The 23,644-nt window shown below is 39.0% G+C and overlaps 2 protein-coding genes across 2 annotated transcripts in view; one reads left to right on the top strand and one right to left on the bottom strand.

Annotated features, from left to right (window-relative positions):
- Positions 1–16,774, top strand: part of tpr (translocated promoter region, nuclear basket protein) — a 28,716-nt gene extending 11,942 nt beyond the window's left edge. Inside the window, exons 27-55 of the mRNA XM_015380900.1 lie at positions 376–523; positions 716–853; positions 1,869–2,000; positions 2,708–2,838; positions 2,945–3,155; positions 3,362–3,454; positions 4,837–4,950; positions 6,272–6,355; positions 6,444–6,656; positions 6,759–6,797; positions 6,959–7,147; positions 7,240–7,351; positions 7,441–7,625; positions 8,251–8,318; positions 8,411–8,610; positions 8,692–8,865; positions 8,985–9,094; positions 9,525–9,599; positions 9,687–9,920; positions 10,034–10,217; positions 10,894–11,087; positions 11,502–11,573; positions 12,701–12,789; positions 12,971–13,083; positions 13,188–13,286; positions 13,378–13,516; positions 13,973–14,070; positions 16,192–16,290; positions 16,459–16,774. Of these exons, the coding sequence (XP_015236386.1) occupies positions 376–523; positions 716–853; positions 1,869–2,000; positions 2,708–2,838; positions 2,945–3,155; positions 3,362–3,454; positions 4,837–4,950; positions 6,272–6,355; positions 6,444–6,656; positions 6,759–6,797; positions 6,959–7,147; positions 7,240–7,351; positions 7,441–7,625; positions 8,251–8,318; positions 8,411–8,610; positions 8,692–8,865; positions 8,985–9,094; positions 9,525–9,599; positions 9,687–9,920; positions 10,034–10,217; positions 10,894–11,087; positions 11,502–11,573; positions 12,701–12,789; positions 12,971–13,083; positions 13,188–13,286; positions 13,378–13,516; positions 13,973–14,070; positions 16,192–16,290; positions 16,459–16,514 (3,793 nt within the window). The 3' untranslated portion in view covers positions 16,515–16,774. The remainder of the gene's footprint in view (positions 1–375; positions 524–715; positions 854–1,868; positions 2,001–2,707; positions 2,839–2,944; positions 3,156–3,361; positions 3,455–4,836; positions 4,951–6,271; positions 6,356–6,443; positions 6,657–6,758; positions 6,798–6,958; positions 7,148–7,239; positions 7,352–7,440; positions 7,626–8,250; positions 8,319–8,410; positions 8,611–8,691; positions 8,866–8,984; positions 9,095–9,524; positions 9,600–9,686; positions 9,921–10,033; positions 10,218–10,893; positions 11,088–11,501; positions 11,574–12,700; positions 12,790–12,970; positions 13,084–13,187; positions 13,287–13,377; positions 13,517–13,972; positions 14,071–16,191; positions 16,291–16,458) is intronic.
- A 197-nt stretch (positions 16,775–16,971) lies between these two features.
- Positions 16,972–22,762, bottom strand: prg4 (proteoglycan 4). The gene is made up of 14 exons (XM_015380901.1): positions 22,672–22,762; positions 22,398–22,514; positions 21,376–21,489; positions 20,931–20,990; positions 20,501–20,563; positions 20,245–20,316; positions 19,892–20,113; positions 19,559–19,657; positions 19,400–19,486; positions 18,970–19,109; positions 18,454–18,613; positions 18,197–18,295; positions 17,890–18,021; positions 16,972–17,161 (listed from the first exon to the last, which is right to left on the bottom strand). Exons 1-14 carry the CDS (start codon positions 22,742–22,744, stop codon positions 16,998–17,000), a joined length of 1,602 nt encoding a protein of 533 aa, XP_015236387.1. The 5' UTR covers positions 22,745–22,762; the 3' UTR covers positions 16,972–16,997.
- Positions 22,763–23,644: the final 882 nt, after the last annotated feature.

A 23,644-nucleotide genomic window follows, 5' to 3' on the forward strand; every position in this document is an offset into this window, starting at 1 on the left:
GATTTAATGGTACTGCAGGATCAAAGACGAGCTTCAGATCCTGTTTTTCCTGGTTTCTTGAAAAAAATACTTTGCATTCCATTGTCCTGAGCTCATAAAACCAATCTAGCACTTTGATTTTCTTTTTGTGATAAAGAAGAAAATTTCATCAATGGCTCCTAAAGGAAGGTAGGACTTAGGCCTGCGCTGTTCTTGCTTGGTTCAGCGATTTTACAACACATTGTTACAAAAAACGCATTGTGTTAAGAAGATTCTCAGGCTAGAAGCCGTTTGGTCTGTCTGTTGTATAAAAAGCAGGGCTTAACTGAGTTTTATTTTGCTTCAATAAACGCTTAGGAAGAGGTTGCTAATTTCATACATTTCTTATTTTTTAAGGTTTGTACGCCGGGAGAAGGAAATTGCTGTTGCTCGGTACGAAGCATCTGAAGGAGAGACGCTACGCTACAAACAGCGAGTCGAGCACCAAGACCGAGAGCTGAAGGAGCTGCAGGAAGCTCTGAATGCTGAGAGGGAGAGGATGCAAGTATGAGACTGAATAACCCTAACCCCCTTTATCATGATATCTTTCTTTTTTAACAATGTAAATATGTACGTTTTCATTAAAAGTGGAGGTGACTTACGTTAATAATCAGGGGCTTTTGAAACTGTTTCACAGGAGATTATGGCTGTATATTATATCTGGTGTAACTCCCTGGTCTTTCTACCCCTTTCTCAGTTGACGAGCAAGACCCTGTGTGAGCAGCAGGAACAACTGAAGAAGATGGAGAGTATCAGCGCTCTGCAAGAGAACAACAGGATGCTGAAAATGGACAGAGACAAGCTGGAACTGGAACTTCAGCAGGTTCAGGCTAAAGTAAGAAAGAGTCTCCTTTTTTTCTATTACAATGACTAGAATAATGCAATGTTTCAGTAGTACTGAACGTTACTTTTTTAATTTAAGAGCATGAATGAAACTCGACATTGATCTTAATTACAGCTTATCCTAAAACACATATTTGCATTCAAGAATGAGGCACATCTGGGGAAGTGGTAGCCTAATGGTTAGGGCATAGAGCTTAGAATCCTGAGGTTCTGAGTTCGAGCCCCACTCCCACAGACTGCCACTCTGGCTCTCTGAGCAAGACCCTTAACCCCACATTGCTCCCTGGGTGCCCCACAATGGCAGCCCATTGATCCACAAGGGGATGGGTTAAATGCAGAGGTAAATTTCTCCAATGTAGGATCAATAAAGTTCAGTTATTATTAATTTGATTACAGTTCAGATATTATAGTTTAAAATATTTAATAAATGTTTGATATGTTGCTAATCTCTTCATTCTAAGATTTACATATATTAACTGTATAATCACTCTACCAAATAGAAAATTTATTTAAAAAATAAGAGGTTTTCTAACCCTAAGATTAATTGTATGTTAGCAGAGAAATAAGAACACAAAATGATTTTACACAAATAAAAGAATGTATCTTTCCCATTACTGGTAGCTTCTAATAGTTATAAATTGGTTCCGTGATTGACATCCTTTAATTTTGCAGCAGTAGCTCTTCTTGTTTCTTCCGTTCCTTAGGAGGGTTTTCAACCATTCATGGTTCTTCATAGAAAACAATACAGTTTTTAACATTTTCCCAGAACATAGTCTAGGGCAGAACAGACAGCATTATATTGACATTTGGGGGAAAAAAAAAAAAAAAACTGAATCTTTTTTATTTAATTTTAGGACAAGAAAAAATTCATTTTTAAACACTAAATTTAGCTGGATTTTTTTTACTTATTGACATAAGACTAAAACTGGAAATTAACTGCAATAAAAATCTTGTCTGGTGTAAAATGCCTCAATAATCATACAACTCTGTCTCTCTGTTTCTGCAAGGTAACAAAGCTACAATCGGACATCGCCCCCCTGCACAACTCTCTATCTGTCCTATCTGAGAAAAATGGCTCCCTGCAGGCTGATAAGAGGCTGCTGGAGGATGAACTCAAACGCTGGAAGGCTAAAGTTCAGGTAAGCAGAAGGATAAAGAATAGTTTACTTTTAGTATTTTTCCAACAGTAGTCAAGTTTTAAGTTGTTTTACTGTTTTTGTGCTATGATGCCAAAGGAGTGAATTGATTCCCCAGAACCAGAGTGACCTAAAGAATGTGTTGCTGTTTTACTATGGAAACATTTGAGTGATCTTGGATTTTTTTTTTCTTCAATTAATTGTTACCTATGATTTCTTCAAAGGGTTAATTTGAATAGGAGTTTCCCTCTATTGATGAAATATGGCAGCACTGATGGGGTATAGTCTCAAGTGGTTGAATATACCTTCAGTTGGCACACTAGTTTGGTCTAACCTTTACACAAATGTGCAAACATTTAAACGCTTAAGGCTGCTTGTATATATGCATTTTGTATTTATCCATCCAAAACATCTTCCTGCTTTATTATAATTTGGACTTTTTTTTTTCATCATGCTGTTAAAAAACAAACTATAACTATAGAAAATTTAAGTGTGTAAAGGTAGAGAATTAAACATTTTGGACCTCAAATATGTTTTAGTAACAGTTTCCCACTGCTTTGCAAAAAAAGGATCTATGAATTAAAATATGAGTATTTTTCTGTTTACTTATAAACTGTTGCATGTTTTTTTCAGAACAGATGAAGCAGTGTGTTCTCTCCTCTTCTTTTGGTTTTCCACTTGAGTAAATTTCAGTCTTTGTGTCTCCGCAGCACCTGCTTAGCCAACAGAAAGAGGGAGACGCCGAGGAGAAGCAGAAGATGATGGCTGAAAAGGAGGCCCAGCAGAAACGCATAGCCCAGCTAGTGGAGGAGACAGCAAAGCTGAAGACAGAGTTGGTCAGGTACACGGCATTTTACTACCAAGCTTTGTGGGATAACATTCACAATGCAGCAAGGGACGGAGAGACCAGTGATTCATTTGCTCCTCTGTTCTGTTGTGTCAATTAGATCCAACGCCAGCGGTAATTCAGCTCAGTCCCAACTTCAAGGTCTCAAGGACTCTGTGGTCCGCTTGACATCGGAAAAAGACTCTCTCAAGAAAGACCTGGAAACTAAAAATAACGACATTCTGGAGAAGAACAGGACCATCAATCAGGTGAAGAAGATCGGACGCCGCTACAAGACTCAGTACGAGGAGCTCAAAGCCCAACATGACAAGGTATGACTTTCGACATAAAAAAGCACCTTGCTTCTTTATTACCTATAAATGGTCAAACAAGCATTAACTCAGGGAAGCAAGTGTCTTTAAAGCTGTCTACACTTATTATAATTTGATTCATGCTCAAATATAAATTGTATTTGTGATATAAGCATAGATCCTGACAGAAATTAAGTGCAGAAAGTAATAATTTGTTTTGGTTCTAGATGATCAGTGAATCCTCTGGAAATGAGGAGCAGAAGAAGATCCAAGAGGAACTAAAAACTGTAAAGGAGGAAGCTCAGAAACACCAGCAGGAGGTGAGCTCAGATGAACATTGAACTGTTTGAGTTTGTTTAAAAGACCAAAGAATTTGAACATGGAAAGTTTACAGCTGATGTTTAATTAAAAACTAAAACAGAATATCTTCTTTTGTATTTTACTAAGAAAGTCAAATATAGATTGAAAAGTGAACTGAACCCTGAACATGTGCTTTTTTCAGATGCAGTAAACAGAAATACTGTTATCTGTAAGCAATATTATTAAATTAAATAGTATAGTTATGATGAATTCAGTTCCAACAAATGCATCTATATGGCATTTTTCAGTTAGGCAGTTCTACAATTAGTTTAGATCAGTATAATTCATAGAACTATAATCCAAGCCTGTAGTCGGGATCAGAAATAAATTAGTCCCGATCAAAGAGAAGTAAGATATGTTTCCTGTTGACTGGATCTCCATTTGATTTAACTGCTAAGGCTGTAAGATTCTCCGCAAGAAGCCAGAAATATGTTCTTTTTCTTTTGGCTTGTTCTCGACACAGTTTCTGAGATTATTTTTCATGCAGTGTTTCTGAGAATAATAGTCAGGATTTGAATGGGCTTTGTTAGGAAGGCAAAGCAGAGATGATTTTCTCTTTTTTTTGGGGTCAAGCAGTAATCTGTACCATGATCTGTTTAGTAGTAGATAGTTTGAAGATCGGCTGACAAAGACTGTGAGAAATTAAGGACACCTGTATGATGCATCTTCTAAGTAACATAATGCGTTTTGCTCTCCTCAATAATCCGATATATTCCTCCTCTGCCATTTTCTTGCTGGTGTTTTTTTTTTTTTTTTTCTCAGCTGTGATCTAAGCTATGGTTAATTGACTTCCTGACTTTAGCAGCTAAACGTCTGATGAAGTGACCATACTCTTTCTGAGTAGTATCCTAATCTGTGTTGATTTAAATTTAGCAAAAGGTTTAGATCACACGAGGAAAGATTTGTGAGAATTGAGTTTATTTATGGCCCTAAAAGTGAATGTAATTTAACATCTCTGTCCGGAAGTATGACTAACAGACAAATACGTTTAATATTAAGGTTGAATGATTTAGATGTTTATTTGCTGTTGCCACAAGCATGTAGATGTTTCAGTGTTTTCATGACCTAGAAAGTTGGTCACAGAACTTTACTGTTATTGTTGTGTGAAAGTTCTTCTAGTTTCATTCATAGATCTTCCCTTCTGTGTAACAGCAAACCCACATTAAGTGCATCACTGTTACCCAAATAGCTAGAGTGAGAAAGTCAGTGTCTTAATGTAAAGATTATACTGCACATGCAATTGATTACACAGCCATATTTTATACTTACATTTGTTTCATTTTGAATTTTTTGTAATGGAATTATTTAAAACACCAGTAATTATATATATTTTTACCACCAGGCTCAAAAATCCCAGCAGGAGTTGGAGGCAGCTCAGAAGGAAAATCAGCAGACCAAGGAGAAGCTCCAGGAGCTCCAAACCAAGCTGACACAGAACCAGAACCAGCTGACACAGGTATCTCACACTGACACAGAGCAAACTTTACTGCAGTAGTTACATAGCACAGTTTAAATAAATAAAGCAGTAAGTTTTAAATGAATAAAGCTATAACATAAAATCATACATTAAGAGGGAAGGAACTCACCAGGGAGTTTTTGAAATGTCTGTTACAGACTGATGGAAATGCAAGCATAACTCACTATGTTTATATGCACAACATTTCAGGATTGGATTAAAAAACAAAAAGTATGTTGTATTTTTTCAAAGGACATAAGTATCCATCTATCTTCCGCTTAACTGTTGTCAAGGGGGTAGCAGATTCAGTAGGGAGACCCAGATGTCCCTCTCCCCAGCCACTTTGGCTAGCTCCTACAGGGGAATTCCAAGGCTTTCCCAAGTCAGCAGAGAAACATATTACCTCCAGCATGTCCTTGGTCTCCTGCCTGGAACCCTCACCAGGGAGGCGTCCAGGAGGCATCCTTGCCAGATGCCCGAACCACCTCAACGGGCTCCTCCACTCTTGAGTTCTCCCTGGATGACTGAGCACCTCACCCTATTTCTAATGGAGAGCCCAAACAAATTACAGTTCAGCACCGACTGCCACCCATCACACAATGCACGCAACCCCTTTGGCCCCTCCGATAGGTGGTGAGATCATTGAAAGGGCATCCCATGTTTTCCTCTTCAGGCGGTGCCCGGTCCCATGAGTAAAAGCGTGGCCACCAGGTGCTCGCCAGCGTGGCCCACTTCTAGGCCTGGCTCCAGGTTGGGGCCCCAGTCACCCGCGTCTGGGCGAGGGAACACTACATCTCATCATAAGAGGTCTTTGGGCTGCATTTTGTCTGGTCCCTCACCTAGGACCTGTCTGCCTTGTGTGGCCCTACAATGGGCACAAAGCCCCTGACAGGATCATTGGGACACTCACACCCCTCCACCACGATAAGGATGCAGCCCAGAAAAGGGAGGAGGAATCATAATAAAATAGTCAATAGGACTAAAAGTGTGTCATGTAAATATGCTGAACGAATATTCTGATTACTGCTAGCCAAAGCAATCCACTTTAAAAGGCAGAAATGAGGTATATTGAAGGTTTGCCTCATTCAAAATAACTTGATCTGGACAAGTGTTTTCATGCACGCAGATTGGTTTGTCACCAGGCATAAACCATCCCTCATTAGTCGGACTACAACTTCAGTCCAATCCTGACATGTTTACACAACATTGGATAACTAATATCCATACAAATGTAGCTATTGATGTGCATGTTTGTCCTCGCATGTTGGGTTTGTGTGATGGAAACGTGGTGTTAAACAGTTAATTTTGGTTGCCTTTCCAGGTTCAATCCCAGCTGTCTCAGATCCAGACCCAGCAGCAGCAGAATCAGAAAGAACTTGAGCAAGCCAAGAACCAAAGCCAGCAGGTAGGATTACAGCTGTTCGGAGGACTTTACTCAAAAAATTATATTGACGTTAACAATGAAGCAGCGCAATCTTTTTACCTGTCTATAGCTGCAGATGAAGTTGAAAAGCGTCCAGGCCCTGGCCCAGGCCCGTCAGAACCAGATGCAGCAGATGCAGAGCGATCTGCAGCAGGCTAAAGACGCCCTTCAGCAGAACCTTGCCAAACAGAAGGAGCTCCAGCAGACAGACGAGGCGACCCAACAGAGCCACAATCAGGAAGTTAACGATGTCAAGACTTTGTTGAGTCAAGCTGAAAACAAGGTGAGGAAGAAATTTCTAAAGCTTTAAAAAAACAAACATGTCAATAACTTTGTTCCTGAAATTGTTTTATTTAAGGAGCATATTATGTTTGTCATTTACCAGGTGACTGAGCTTCAAGCCCAACTGGACAGCCTGCAGAAGGTAAGGATCTAAAAAAAACGTTATTCTGCTGTGTCTGTGTTATGCCCTATAGTATTAAAATATGTTTGCAATGCAGACCTTTCAAAAGCTAAAAAAAATCTACAGAAATGGTGCCTGTTTCTTCACAAATATCTTTTTTTGTGTGTGTTTGTGTATTTCAGACAGTTTCTGAGCGTGACGCAGAGATAAAGCATCTGCAGGAGCAGCTAACTGAAGCTAAGCAAGCGCATAGTGCTACACGAGCAGCACAGGCCAACCAGAGCTCCCAGTCTACCCAGGCCAGTGACTCTACAGCTGCCAGTGAAGTCACCCAGACTCTACAAGAGGAGCTGACCAAACTCAGACAGGAGGTACTCATTTGAAGTCTCCAATCTTATCACTGATTTGTGACTTATATGTTGTTTTTCTAATGTTTGAAATTATTGAATCTGTTTCCCTGCAGCTGTCTGACTGTAAGAACAAAGAAGAGCAGCTGAAACAGGAGATGGCTGAAAAAGAGGAGAAGAGGAAAAAGGTCATCCTTGCAGCCAAGCTTAAAATCAACCAAGTAAACAGTAAGTAGGATAACCTACATTTGGCTCTGATGTTCTTTTTTTAAGTTAGTTGTCAGAGTTAAACCTCTCATTTGGACCTTTACCTGTAGGTGCCAAAGAGCAGCTCAGTCAGGAGGTTGAAGAACTGAAACAGAACAAAGAGGAGCTGGAGGTCAGGATGAGCGCCCTGAAGTCTCAGTATGAAGGAAGACTTCTTCGACTGGAAAAAGAACTGAGAGAGACCCAGGCTCACGCTGAAGGCAGGGAAGAAGCTCAGGACCAGACTGGAGTCAAGGTACATTATGGACTTCTTCACATAATTACTAAAAACAATCCAAAGGTGGAAAAAGTAGATAAAACAAATAAAAGCGCATTTACACTAAATATATGCGACTAAAGTACATTTGAATATGGTTGTGCCAGAATGTTTCTAAAGGGATCTAATTATCTTAATTGCAGTTGTAATTGATGCAATTGTCATTTCTATACTCTTTATCACGGACTCATTTTTTCAATTGCCACTTTAGATTTAGTTTTAATTGTAAATTTACAATAAAATAAAACTAGTTCAATGGTGCATTTTTTTCTTACTGTTTACTTGATTTTAGGATTGCATAAATGTAAACAAATCCTAACAAAAATTGGGTTCAGTACTCGTACATTAGAAGGCTGTTTGGCTGAAGTACCTGTCTGCTGATATATTCTTAATGTAATATACTTGTATTCATCAAGTTAGACTTGGCTAGAGTCTAATGGAGGCAGGAACTAAACACATCGGCCAAAAAGGTCACAGAGGGAAAAATAGAAAATAGGGATCTATTGCAACCTACATCCTCACTGCAACATTTTCCATCATATGTTTTTTTTTTTTGTCATATCCTACAACTCTATCTGTATTTTCTTATTTCAATTCCAAAAAGGGAGAGCAGCCTAGATCCTCAGACCAGAGACAAATTTCTTTGAAGAGTCCTGCTCAGGAGAGGGGCAGGTAAGACTTGAATCAATAAAGATAAAAGTTCAAACAAACTGAGAAAATTGTTATGATGGTATTTGGATAATGTTCATTTTTATTATTTCTAGCCTTATTGCCTCTGAGCCTCCAACTGCCAACATCCGGCCCACTCCAAGTACTCCGTCGCCCAGTAACAAGCCCAGTCCATCCACCGGCAGCAAAGCCACTCCCCGAGCCAGCATCAGGCCTATGGTTACTCCCGCAGCTGTCTCCATGCCAACACCCACAGCTACAGTGATGCCAACTACACAGACCGAGAATCAAGAGGGTAAAAAGAGAGACGCTTTTAAAATACAGAAGTATAATGAAATGCTCTGATCTAACATTTCAAGTGTGTTGTTCTTTGCAGCACTCATCAGTACAGCAGCTTCTGTTCACTCTACCACCTCTGCTCTCATGAACGCTCCCACCACAGCCTTCGTTCAGCCCACCCAGCAGCAGGCAGTCAGTCAGGATGCAGGCTCCAGCATGGAGCCAGAACGTCCAACCACATCTTCCTCCTCCCCCTGTTTGCCTGCAACAGGTGAGGAGCGCTTTCCATCAGACCTGCAATTAAAAATTAACTAAACTAAAAATTAACACTCAAAACTGGAAACCTGGTTATAGTGTTTAAAGTGTCTGTTTGCTGCGGCTAACAATCAGGTTCAAAGCGAAGCAGAGAAAATGAGGAGGAAGAGGAGAGTCAACCTGAAAGTTCACAAACGACTCCAACCACCAAGAAACTACGGCTGAAGCCAACAATCACTCTGCGGGTAAAATATAACACCCTGACACACAACTAAAACACTCTACACGTGTTTTTGTGCCCTTTAGTTTGTTATTATATAGTAGCAACTACTTTTTACCTCTTTATTATACTGTTAAACTGATGTATTTGAGATTTGAATTGTGTAGATTGAAAATTTAAAATAACTTATTTTATTGTGGAGGAAAATGTATATGTGTGGTATCTATTTAAAGGTTTGTAGAGACTGCTTCTATCATCTTTATTTAGGAATCAAACTCAGAGTAGGCTTTAGTTGTAGTAGTTTATTCACCCTACAAACAGATCCAATAAAGATATCAAGTATTATTGCCTGCTTGTTTAGGCCTCTCGTTCTTCATCTTTGCTGGAGAAGAAAGCTATTTCGCAGAATCTCTTCTAAACGATGTTGAAGAGGGATGTAATTTCCCTTGTTACAGATGGAAGGCGACGAAGAGGTGGAAGGAGAGCTGAGGCATGTGGAAGAGCAGCAGGCTTCACCTGATGACAGTCAGGTCTGAAATTAGGGAGAAATGAATGAATGTCAGACCTGCAAATGTATGTCTTCAACAACTTGTAATGCTTTTATGTTTGGCTTTTAGGAGCTCCCAGAAGAAGGTTTCCATGGGTTAGCTGAAGACATGGAGGACGATGAAGGCGTCTCTCAGTCCGTCCCCTCTGACCAGGGCTCCCAGAGCTCGGCTTTAATAAGAGACGTTATCGTAATCGACACAGATAGCGAGAGCCGGGAGAGCAAAGAGGGAGACCAGAGGGTGGAGGAAGAAGACGAGGAAGAAGAAGAAGAGGAGGAAGAGGAAGATGCAGCTGGAGAGAAGGTCTAACAAATAATTATATGTTTGTGAATGAAAGGGATATAAATATATATATATATATGTTAGCATTGAGATGACCAGAGAACTTGGGGGTTTCTTCCGTTTTTCTGTTTTAGGAAGAAGACATTGATGACGAAGATGCTGCTGACGGTGGGATGAGGGGTGGAGAGGAACATAATGAGGACAGTCAGGAAGCTGAAGAGGGGAGAGAGGACGGAGTTCCATCAGAGGTTACCAACACTGAGGAGAATGTGAGCGCCTCCTCCAGCTCCCAACGTCCATCTGACCCTTCTCAAAGCGGTGAGCTACAACTCCTGAGACACATTGCCTCTATCACTTTGGCTACATTCACTCTGCAGGCCTTGTTGCTTAATTCAGATTTCTATTTTTTTTGTGAAATCCGTTTTTTTTTGCGTTCCAGTTCCATTTCCAAATATATGCAACTTGTATGTGATCTCCTGTGTGAACTGCAGTCATACAACGCAAGTGTCCTGCATTCGCAGTATAGGACGCAATGACATAACAGACCAGTGTGCTCTGTGTTTACGGAAGTAAACATGGATGGTAGTGTCGGGGCGCATCTTGCGATCTTTCCAAACCATAAAAACACAATCTTTTCAAGATGGTTAAACATAAATACGTCGTCCGCCATGGTTGTTGTTTTTCTTGCCGCTTCTTCATTGCAAGACCCAGAATAGTGACCTTTGTCGGGTGTTAATGGCCTTTAGGTCAGATGAATGCGACCTGGTCGTTCAGACACAGGTCGCATTTGAAAAGATCAGATTCATATCGGATTCAGGACCGCATAACCAAATGGCCTGGGTCCTATTGGAAAAAATCGGATCTGTGTTGTTCAGACTGAAATGAAAAGATCAGATACAGGTCGCATATGGGCCAAAAAATCGGATTTGGGTCACTTCAGGCTGCAGTGTGAACATAGCCTAAGACATCTGCATACTAAATCAGTCTCTTCTAGGTACTGGAGCTGGAACGGATCCTGGAGCTGCTAAAGACCCCCCGCACTTCCCTCCGGCCTGCTCCTCTGCACAGTCGCCTTCCTCATCCTCCCTAACCATTCGGCTGCCCCAGGCACGCAGGCCTCCACACGCACTGCCACCTCGCCTCTATATCCAAGCTCCTGCTCCTGAACTGGGACCCCCGCATACACAAGTAAAAAAAAAAAAAAAAAAAGTTATTACACACTAAACACTGTTTGTTCTTGGAGTGTTTACTGCCTGTCATGTTATGCTTATTTTGAAAACAACTAACTAAAATAGAGAAAACCTCCTCTGTTTCACATCATCCTCTCACAACTGAATAATTTCCAGTTTGATATAAACCATGCAGGCGGCGGCCTTATTTGACAAAAAATATACAGAAGAGCAGTTTTGTCTAAATTCTGTTGCATATGATTGAAAAATGTCAAAAATATTACTGCTACAGTTGTTACTAAAACTGAATGCTTCATTTAGTGTCTTTCTACTATAAAACTTGGAGTTAGCTAAGACACTTAGATTAAACTCCTGTGAGATATATTGTGTGCATGTACCATCCTGTAGAAATTATGTTTTTTTTTCTCTTTAGAGACAGACTTCTCAGCTGCGTAGACCATCATCTGGTCGCGGACCTCAATTAACCCCTGGTTTGGCCTCTATGGTAAGAAAGTGAAAGTGTGTTTTGCTTTACTACCACATCCAGCTTATTTTGAATTCAAACAGGGAAAAAATACATTTGTTACATTTAGAAATGAGTTACTATTTAATCTAGAAGCCTTCTTGATTAAAGATAATCTGCTGGGCAATTCCTATATTTAATGAGCTAAGCCAAGCTACCACAGATGTTTATTTCATTTTATTTAAAAATTCCTACTTGGCGTCTTAAATCAGGTGACAGAGAAGCTACTTTTACATGCGGAAACTTTCCCTGATCCGATCTAACCATGGGTTGATGGAGAATTTTCAAAATATGTTTGCATGGACATGAAACAAAATGATCCCATTATGACGTGTATAAACATGTAGCAAACGTTCGATCAGACTAAATCATTTATGCAAATGCATCGCACACCTGCACAGTGGAGTTTATTTTACTCCAACGGTCTGAATGGGTGTGTATATGGATTGCAATTGGAAAAACGTCCTCTCTCTTCCAGAGTGAAATCTCTTTCGATCGGACTGAATCGAATAAGGATCTTCAGTTGGACATGTTTACATGAAACAGTTTTGATTGGATCAAGCCTTCAATGCCATTGTTGGGGTCCATGTAAACGTAGCTACAGATGCACCTGTACTTACACACTATCCACAGCATTCAAGTTTCCCTTGACCTACTGGTTGCTTGGAGCAGCTCCAATCACAGGAATCCAGCCTACTTTCTGAATAACTGGACCATAATTATTAAACTTCTTTCAGAATCAGACTTTGATGCTTCAGAGCATCCCTCATCACAATAAACATGTACTCAGGGGTCAAAGTAATGGAAATTATTGCCGTTTCTGCGTACCACCTCTAAATCATTTAAGGATATTCAATACTGAAATGTTGCATCTTACTTCTAGCCATACATATACTTTACAAAAACAGATTTGGCTCAGGCCACTGGGATTAGATTGATCTAAAGAAACGTTGACCTTATTGGAGAGTCGGAATAGGCTTTGTTTGAATATGAGGGTGCCGTTCTTCTCATTAAATGATATACAGATGCTACTGATCAGTTTAAGGAACAATTTTTTTTCAAGCCCATAAGCTACTTGTATTAAAGATTGGGTTTGTTTATTTCTACAGCCATTCTTTGATGACGACGACAGAATGGTTCCCAGTACTCCCACTCTGGTTGTCCCACACCGTACTGATGGTTTTGCTGAGGCTATACAGTAAGACTCATAAACATTTCCTCCTTTTTATAAATGGATTACTTAATGATTTGGAAACTGAAAAGATGAGTGAATGTTGATTTGCCTCTGGAAGCTCAAGCAATCACTGACTTCCCAGTCCAGCATGTGATCTCCCTCCATTCAACTATGTGTGACTGTCTTCTCTTCCTTTACCCAACAGTTCGCCCCAGGTAGCGGGCCTGTCCACTAGATTCAGGTTTGGACCTCCAGAAGATTTGCTGCAACAGACACCATCTTCACATTCTGACCTGGGACAACTGGCTTCTCAAGGAGGTAAAAACTGTACCCTCATAATGACCTCGTCAGCTGCTTTCTAATAATCGGTTCCTATTATACACCTGAAATCTACATCTCCTTTAAATATTCTGCATTTGCAGGTTTGGGTATGTATGAGTCTCCTCTTTTCCTGGCTGCTCACGATGAAGATGGAGGTGGGAGGAGTGTCCCCACTACACCTTTACAGGTGGCGGCACCAGGTCAGCCAACACCCACTGGACCATTTATTTCCCCCGCTTTATTTTTATATTTATCTTTTTTATTGCTTTCTAACTTTGTTGTTTGCTTCAGTGACCGTCTTTACAGAGAGCATGCCCTCTGACAGCAGTGACAACATGGCTTCCCAGTCAGTTCCCATGGTAACTGCATCAACAGGGATGGCAGCATCTGCAGACGATGGAGACGAGGTGTTCATGCAAGAAGGAGAAGGGTGATTATCTCAGTCGAGGATTTTTTTTTTTGATTTTTTTTTTGTTAAAAGTATTAATGACCCTAACATATTCAGTTTTGAATTTTAAAATTCAAACATTTTGAAATGAAAAATTATAATAATGACTCTAAGTCAGTAATGGCAGAATTGATTGATCTTAAATGAGCTAATCTTATCCAGCCTCACACATATTTGACCAAGCTGCAGCTGCGTCACTGAAGCTATTTGCAGATCTATCCTGAAGAACTAAATCACTCTGTTTAGTTAGTATTTCTCAAGCTGCATGTGTACGAAACTACCAACTACAAACTCCTCTGTGCTCATGACAGAGATCTACACAGAGCAGTTAATTGTGTATTATTTTTAACCACATGGATGCCTTGAATGTAATATTATTACATCACAGTGATACGTCTTACGTGATGGTGTCTCCAACTCTTGTATGGTTATGTTTAGACCAAGTATTGAGACATCCTTAGACAGCCAGACAGACGTGGAATCAACCGGACAGCAGAATGATGATGCTTCACTGCCATCTACGAGCCAAGACCCTGGTAATTCACTCTGTCACATTTCCCTTAAAATCCTTTCAGAAGTTTATAAATAAGGCATAGCATGTAACTGCAGCCTCTGGTGTTTGTTCTGCGCTCACCTACTTCATTCACTCTGCTTTGTTTGATCAGCAGATCGATACTTTATGTGAGGCATGGCTCAGCTTTCCTGTGTTTTTGTCTTCAGTATAATACTTCTGGACTTCAATGAGTGATGCTGAAGCTGTAAATAGTCAGTGCTGCCACCCTCTGGTTTATGGGGGAACTTCTTGTTCCGCCAAATAGTGTTAAAGAATCCTTTAAAAAAAATCCTGCATCCAGATTATGATGTGGATCATCACCATAATGTAATAGATTGTTCCTTGAACTAATTTAATTTCAATAAAATCCTTTCATAACTTTTCAAGTTATCCTGTACACAGACAGACAGATGAACCACCCAAAACCTTGATTAAAATTATATCTTCCTTGGAGGAGATAATAAATGGCCCCCACCTGAAAACTCAGGTTGTTGCCACAAATATATAGAAAAGTTAATGTTTGTTTCTGTCAAGGGCATTTAAACTGATTTGAGTTACTTTTCTGTAAGGTTTAGAGAGACCGTACATGGATTTAAGCAAGAAATGTTTCCAAACTCTGGGAGATTTAGGTCTGAAATGGGAATACACCTTATATCCGTATATACAAGGTGTATCCTGTTTGGCTGATTTTTTGTTCCTTTTTCTTTTTTTTATTACCTTTTTCGAAGTATATCTGGCCCTATATTCTAATTATTATTGCTGATGTTTATTTCCATAATGGCATTGATGGGGCAAGCAGATCAAATGTGTTTATATTAGTTTCTATTGGCTGTCAGCCATAACAGCAGTATTGATCTTGGATCTCCATATGATGCATCCCTGGTTTAAAATGAGCATTTAATCTAAACAAAATAGACCATGAATTGTAGTAATATTCACATATCGGAGAGGATCAGCTCGTCCTGCTTTTAATGTGATTAATTATCTGTAGAATAAACTAAAGATTAGATCGTGAAAAAACATGAACCATCATAACAGGTTAAACATGCAAAACGTTGGTCAGGAATTAATTTAAAATTACCGGTATAGAAAAAATATTTTAAATTGCTGCTCTTTGCAGCATTGTTTTATATTGTATTTTAATGTGTTCACAAAGATTTCTAAATATCTGTGTAATTAGCTATAAATTTTAACACATTTAAGAAATTCTAACTTCCAACATTTTAACTTAAACTGTGGATTGTACAACAGTTTATTAAGGCCAGGCTAGAGATTTCTTTTTTCTTTTTTTTTTTTTTTATACATACAGGAATAAAGTGATAACATTATGAGAATTAATTGATAAAATTGAAAAATATCCGAGATAGAAGTTATCGTACCACAACCTGTTTCAGAAAGAAAGATTTGAGCTCCGACCAGCATATGATGGCCAACTAGCATCACCAAACAGTCCACTTTGACTGCTTTGCCCAATTTGATGCTGGTGCGCTAAAAGATTTCCTTATTTGTCAAAGCAATGCCAAAGTATAACTTCACATGATGCTAAACATTCCTCATTTTAGCGAAGAAAGTGCTTCTTGTAAGAGTTGTCATAAAATACAACTTTACTCTTGTAATATTATGACTTTGTTCTTGTTAATGTATTACTTTATTCTTGTAAATTTGTGAATTTATTCTTGTAAATTTCTGACTTTATTGTTTTAATGTTAGGACTTTATTCTCATCATTTTATGACTCTATTCTCAAATTGGAAAAAAAAAATAATCCCGAGCCTGGCCCTTAAACTCCATCATAGAAGTGTGCCTCGTATGCCCTCTATGTAATATTTCATCTTATAGTTTATCATACGGTAAGAGATTGTTGCTGATGCCAGAGACTCATTTGAAGACCACACCTTTTAAAAATAATGAATTTGCCTTCTTCAGCAGCAACTTAAACCAAAAGGCTTGTAGTTGATTTAAATAATTTTATGACCTTTTCTCATTCTCTGCTTCATGTTTGCAATGTTTTCAGTTTCCTGTCATTCTGTTAATTGTTCTTCTTACTGAAAGTTGTTCTGTAAGTCCTGACTTTTCTGAAATTGTTGTTTTGCTTCTTTAATCAGACACCAGCAGTGCTAGTCAACCTCGCTCAGTAACTAGCCAGCCTCTGATGAGCATCTTCTCTGGCAGAGGCAGAGGAGGAAGGTTCCTCAGTCGCAGAGGTAAGGAGAATCTTCTAAATAATCAAGTGAAAAAACTCCAGTGACTCGGAGTGAAATGATAAAGCAGTTTATTTATGTTCAGCAAGCAGCTTAGGATATGAACATGTTTAATCACAACAAAGATCCATTTAGTCTTGGATTTAAATTCTCTCTTGTCAATGTTTTTAGGAACGTTTCCTCGAGGAGGACGAGGAGGAGGAGCAGGAAAAGGGGGTGTGGCTTAACGCTGTTACCAACTAAGCTGAAGTGATTTTCTCCATTAAGGACACGAAAAGCAACATGTTTGCCAGAAACTGCATTTCAAAAAGTTTTAGTCAGTTATCACATTTTTACAGTAGACATAACAGCTTTAGTCCCTCCTTGATATGCTTGTCTGTAAAATCCAGTTTGAGTTGAATTTACCTTTGTTTTTTAGATTTTCTGGAAAAAGTCCTGCTATTTTCTTGTTTTATTTGGATTTAAGAATAAAGTGGAAAAAAGTAGCAGCAATGAGATGTGATGCTTCACTCTTTATGCTTCATAGATGCATTTAAAACCCATATAGAAAGATGGAGCCTGGTTCCGATTTATAACCATTTTTTACATCATCATCATCTAATGAATGTTGAAAATCAGTGAATTGCAGCTATTTCTGTTCAGCAAAAAGCATTTTCTGTGTGTCTTATTGGCGTTATCCTGAAACAGAAGGCTCCGTCTGCTGGAGGCGTCTATGGACAGCCCAGCCAGAATCTGATGGAGTTGGCCTGCTGGGAAGGGTTCTGGCTCTGACCTGCAGAGCTGGTCCCTGTGACCAGAGGGCTCAGGATAGGGGGGGGTTGTGGTTTAGCCAGCGCTGGCAGGTCTCCTGAAATCTGGACTCTGAAATAGAGAGCTGTGGAGGCAAAAAAAAGAGTTTATAGATGATTCTGAGTCAGGATAGAAATTTGGTCATTAGATGAAAGTTCTGTAAACTTAACAGAAAAGACAGGTAGCACATTCAAAATTCCTTTGTAAAAGGGACAAAAGTATTTAGTAATCAGATTATACTCAAATTACATACCAGAATTATGTTGATAAACCTTTTATATTTGCTAGCTTTAAGTTCAGTTATTTGTTTTCATCATGTAGTAAGGTCTCATTGGTTGGTTTGTTAATGTTTTTAAGGAGCTTTAATTGTTTTTCCTTGCAAAGGATTATTTCCCGTTATTTCACATTACAAGCAAAACGATGCAATTCTTTATTTGATTTAATATCTTCCAAGTTTATTTTCACTTTATACTGACAGTTGGATGATGTTATAGAAAATATAAATCTAATACTTTTAACATTTAATGGAGCAAGCTGCAGATTCACAGCTACTATAAGCTTAAAAAGACCTGTTGTCTGAACAATGTTTAGATGCTTTTATTTTAAACTACATTTAGGCTTATTTGCCAATAAACAAAAATGTAAGAGTCTAGATGTGCATAGCTGGTACAGAAGTATCCCATAAGAATCACAGCTCTGACTGCAGTAGAAGTTAATTATACTGGTCGTTTACATAAAACCAACGTTATTTAAATAAGAAAGCTTTTAGGAAGCTTTTTTATGGTTTAGATCCAGATGAGATCCAGTACTTACGCCCAGAGAAGACAAAGTGTTGGAACTGGCTGGGGCTCTCAGGGATTGGTGCAGTCAGAGCAGAGGTGATCGGGGTGGGAAAGCCCGTCAGAGAAATCTTGATGTTGATCTCCCCACTCAGAAGAGCATCTCCTGTAAAAACAGCATCGTTTCTGAGAATTGGCTTATTTATTGCTCTTTTAAGTTTACAACTGAAAGGGATTCTTTTTAGGTCCTGTAATGCAGACTTCCATGTTAAGTTAGGAGATGGAAAAGTGTACAATAGGAAGAAGGCTGAGCTGTTGAAAATATCTAAAGTTTTACTAACCAGCCTTTTGGGCAAGTTTTTTCTGTAAGGAGCTCCTTGGTTTGCCCCTACAGGAAGCAGTGCTACCAGGAGGAAAGGTGAACTTCTGCATCATGTCTCCTAGAGGCCAGTCAGAAACAACAGTTATGGTCAAAAAAAACAATAAGTCTGCACCAGAGATGAGGTCTATAGACCTAAATCTTCAACAAGCATCTGACTTTTCAAATGATTTTGATCCTATTTATGGGCAGCTGGGGTAACATCACTATTATGCTCACCCGGCTTGAAGAAGAACACAGTCTCTGGTCCGTTTCTGGTGGCTGGCACCATCAGAGCCGCACTGATGGGTCCGGTCAGACCTGGAAACTCAGAGGTTAAAGGTTTGGGGTATCCAGGCTCCATAACCAGGTTCTCATCCAGACGCCAACATTGGTCTCCCTGGGGAGGAAAACAAGCAGCATATTAAACTCTTTCTAGAAAGAATGAACAGTTTACATAGCATTGACATTAGATCAAGTAAAATCAATAGAAGCATCATCGTAGGATAACATGTCTTGTACACATGAGACAAGGTCAGTATCCATGATGCAAAATAAATTTTTCCCTATTATCCTTTTTCGTTTCCATATTTCTCTGAGGGCCTCTCTGTACAGTGGGTACTGAGGACACAATCCCCCAAATGGCGTCTGAGATAAGATTTTCATTTAAGTTACTGGATTCATGTCTGGTATCAACAAGGGATAAAATAGGGATAAAAAAAAAAAGTGGGATATTCATTTTTTTAATTTCCCTACCTTAATGATATAGGTGTTTCCATTGCAGCCGACCCTTGTGAAGACCGTGTCGATGGGAGATGGGACCCCCAGAGTCTCTGTGATGTTTTGTGGAGGACCAATAGAGCCTCTGATGGAGTCAACTGCCCAAAATAACTCACCTGCCAGACATTATATACACATTATACACTCGTTCCACATTTAGTCAAAGCAACCGATTAATAATCAGTTCAGTTCAGTAGCTTTTATTGTCCCAGTATGGGCAATTTTTGTGCAGTAGCAGTACACCTTTCACACACATGTTCACATTTCACAAATCACAGATAAAAAATAAAAGAAGCACAAGAAACACATAAATATTTAAAAAGATAAAAGTAAGGTGGATAAAAGAGATAGAAATGTAAAAAATAGTAAGTAAATAAATATGTTCAAGTGAGAACACATAGCTGACCTTTAAATATCAGCATAGTCCCATTGCTGAGAGCTGTCAGCGCGTTGATAGGGGCCTCACTGCACAGGTTTGCGTCAGATGGGAGTCCTACACAAGAACATGTAATTAGATTAGCAGGAGCTCATCAAAGACGGACATTTATTAGACCGCTAACCCTACCTGTCCCAGTTCCTTCAGGCCCTCTCTGCCCGGCAGAGAGACCCAAAGCCTGGGCCAAATCCAGCAGGGTGCTGGGTCTAGTTTCAGCTGGACCTCCGGCTGGGAATACAAAGGAAACCGTGTTTGTTTTTACTGCCATCACTTATAGGATCTTCGGCTTATTGAACAAAGCTAAAATGTCAACCACCAATTGAGTAAACTTTATTTGTAGAGCACTTTCCAGACATTAAACCATCACAGGCACACAATAAAAAGGATCAATTGAAGTACACTGACGGATAAATCATGAGAGAAAATCCTTTAGTTTTAAGGAGTGAGGAAATGGGAATTTACCTTGATTGGGACCAGATGGACTGAGGCTCCCTGGGGTCATCACAAGCTGGACATTCAGTTTCCCCTCTGCAGCTCCGTTTGTGGATGAGCCAACAGGAACACGGCCATCCGAATGAAGAGCACCATTACTGGGCTGGGAAAGATAACCTGCTGGGAAATGAGCCCCACCTAGAGAGGTAGACACTTGCCTGGGCAACAGGCCCCCTGGGATATTTTGTCCACCTGCAAAGCAGAGGAAAAATGAAAATATCTTCCAGTTCTGATCCAATACTCTACAAATACAAGCAATGAAATAAGTTTTGATTTTGAATATTGAAAAGAGAGAAAATCCTAACTTTGATATAGATGATTACCTTGAGCAACAGGAAGAGCGGAGCCCATAGAGCCAGCTTGCAGTAGGTTGGTGGGGCCGAATCTACCTGAATCTAAACAGGCCCCAAACCCCGAGGTAATTAGCAAACACAGCATTGATTCGTAGTTTTATTTCCAGTTAAAATGTTATTAACTATCTCTAAAAGAAATTCCCATTATACCCTTTGTTCTTACTATAAAACAGCTTTATGTGATGTTAAAGGATCAATTCATTTAGACTTTTTAACATTGCTCTACCTGTGTACCATTCCTCACTCTCGCTGTTGGACCTTTGCCGTCCCTTGCCTGTGTTCCTTTTTCCTTTTAAAAATAAGAAGACAATGCACAAAAAAAGGTGAAGGTGCTAGTTATTTGTTATTTATTAACTCTGACATAATTACAATATATTCAGAAAGAGCGTACTGATTATTTTGGTCTTAACATTTGTGCAAAAATGTGTTTATAATAAAAACATTTCCAGTTATCTGCTTTTGCTTTTGCTTCTCTTATTACTAACTTCTAAATATCTGATATATTCGGTTAGTCTGAGACTGATGTGGGAGGATCGTTGAATACTAATTGAATACCTAAATCTTAACTTTTTTATATAGTAATCTGCGCACCAATGACTATTAGAGTCTTACTGACTCGGCCTAAAGCTTTGGGTTATATGAAAGGTTCTACTAACTGGAGTTAGTGTTCCTCTGAGACTGGGAGCTTCCATGACGTGGGATGGTCACAGCGGCATCTGTGGAGAGAAAGGGCCTCTGTTAGTGACCAGTTTGTTTTTCTGTTAAGGAGTATCATTCCCAGCGAATATCAGTCCTACAGACACAAAAGCTTATAACGCTCCACAAAAGTGTTCACACCCCTTCACATTTGGTCAGTTTTTTTTTATTGAAATTTTGCATTAGCTTTTTTTCTTGCAACTTTTCCACAAAAGCCAGATTTGTGCAGATTCTTCCACCTGAGTATTGGAACCCTGCATCTCCTCCAAAGATACTTCATGCACTACATCACTTGCTTTATGAGGAAGTTTGCCATGACAGAACTGGTAAAAAGTTAAAGGAGTATAAAGAGTTTTGCGAGGCACAAGCCCAGAAGAGCAAATTTCACTTTAAGGTGATTCTGACCGCAGTGCAGCTGGAAGTCCGGGCAGCAGGTGTTGTACTGGAGACACATAGGATCACACTCGCAGGGCATACCTCTCCTGTACGTCTCCCCACAGCGACCCTGACAGGATGGAGCTAACAGGATAGAGAGGTTATGGTTATTATAACTAATAAATCTGTGATTACTAATATGTAATAAGATAAAATCTGCAGAGACCAAACAAAAATGTTATTCTTTTTAAAAACAGTGTCAGAAACAAATGTGAAAGAAAAGTTTTAAAGGCCTCTAGGATTATTCATTGAAGGTAATAAAGTTTAATATGGTCTCTAAAACAAAAGATTGAAACAATATTACTGTAAAAAAAATTGAAAACCTTAAAATATACAAAAATTTGATTAAATATGTATATTAAAAAAGTTACAACTAGCTTACATGGAATCTAAATTTGGAAACAGAAAATATTATATAATAGTGCCTAAATCCTTCATCGTCAGTAGAAAAGATTAAACATAATACAGATTGTAATAGTTTAGAAGTCTTAAATACCTAGGATATTGTAGTAATTATTATATTAGCAGATGAGGCAGTCAGCAGAAAGTGGTAAAAAGTTTGACACAAAGAAAAATTGTGATAGAAAATAAATGAACTGTGATGAGAAAGAAGGAGATAAATGTCTATGAAGCATCAGATTAATAAGCTGTTAGAATGTCCCACAGAAATAACAATAAATGCGGTTTGCTTCAAAGCAAGTCTTGAAGACTTTGAACATGATTGCATATTAAAAGAAGACAGCTAAGAAAAATTTACCCATAAACATCAATGGGATCTGTTAAGTTTTAAAACTTAAAAAAAAAATGTAAAAGAATGAAACAGACATGCAATTTTTTTAAAGTTACAGCTTTGAGGGGGTTTAGATTTAACTCTAAAATCAAACTAATCATGAAAGTCAGATTCATGTTGTCTGATTCAGTCCTTTCCAGGATAAAATACATTTTATGACTTCTTCAGTAAAACATGCTATGTATGCAGCCTGTGTTTTTACTGGTGGTGCAGATGGCCTGGAAGTCTGGGCAGCACTCCTTGTGCTGAATGCAGCTGAAGTCACAGGTACACTGCTGACCTCTGGTGAAAACCTCCCCACAGCGACCCACACAGCTGCCTGAAAGTAGAAGAGTTAGGAGTTATTGAACATTTAAGCAACCTGATATGAACCTCAAATGAAGTCTCAATATATTCTTCTAGACTGGGTTGAACATAAAAGGTTGGTTAACTCATATAAAAGCCAAACTTGTGTCATGCAAAAGCTCAGTTCCTACCTGGTCCAGTAGCAGACGCAGCAGCAGCGAGGCAAAGCAGCACGATTCCCAGGTTCTTCATCATCTTCTTCATCCAAGGTCTGGATTTTAACAGTCTGAACAATGAAACAGACAATGTGATGTTATGAGATGGAAAGCAACAGCAGAAAAGCAGTAAGCATCATTTACCTTCTTTATGTATCACCTCCTTCCTTCACAGAGTCAGACTGTTGGTCTTTTATACTTGAAAACCAGCATGACGTATGTTCACACCACCTCTAAAACAGGACACTTTTAATTAGGATCACAAACACACCCTCAGACTAATTAAATCTCACTAGGTGTTTTGAAACATCCTACACTACCACTAACTCTTCCCACACACATAATTATTCCCTCCTAGACTGCAAGCAGAAAGTATGATATCATAATGATACTTCATTTTGAATTTATATAAGAAATATTCTTTCAGGAACAGATTTTAAATTTCATATGAGCCCATTGATCTTTTTAAAATAATTATTTTAGCAGTACAGATAAAAAACAGATATTCAGAAGCCCCTCCATCTTTTTCTTTAGAGGTCTTTAACGATGGACGATTCCACTCCTACCTGGTTCCTTTTAGTCTAAATTTCCATTATTTAACCAGTTTGAATAATGAGGTATTGGAGCCAAAACTGAAGTCATTTGGTTTTAAACATTTTTGTGGCGGGGTTTTGATTGTTAAGCTCAGTTCTTAGGTCATAAACGGTGAAAGAGGAGATCAAAAGGAAGACAGAGGGAGAAAAAAGAAATGGATGGAAGACGTCAGCTTTGGGGAGACGACGAGCTCATGGTGTTGAACGACTTCTTTGAAGCTTTTTCTCATCTGTGGTGGTCAATGAATGCAACTAAAACATTAAAAAAAACATCCATCCATCCATCCATCCATCCATCCATCCATCCATCCATCCATCCATCCATCCATCCATCCATCCATCCATCCATCCATCCA

The sequence above is a fragment of the Cyprinodon variegatus genome, unplaced genomic scaffold (genome assembly GCF_000732505.1).
Source record: "Cyprinodon variegatus isolate N-32 unplaced genomic scaffold, C_variegatus-1.0 Scaffold224, whole genome shotgun sequence".
Taxonomy (NCBI): Eukaryota; Metazoa; Chordata; class Actinopteri; order Cyprinodontiformes; family Cyprinodontidae; genus Cyprinodon; species Cyprinodon variegatus.

Coding starts and splice junctions, on each gene's coding strand:
- prg4 (XM_015380901.1), bottom strand. CDS start 22,744: ATGAAGAAGATGATGAAGAACCTGGGAATCGTGCTGCTTTGCCTCGCT. Junction 18,614..18,969: donor GAAACACCTATATCATTAAG/GTAGGGAAATTA, acceptor TTTCCTCCCCAG/GGAGACCAATGTTGGCGTCT. Junction 18,296..18,453: donor TGTGTTCTTCTTCAAGCCGG/GTGAGCATAATA, acceptor ACTGGCCTCTAG/GAGACATGATGCAGAAGTTC.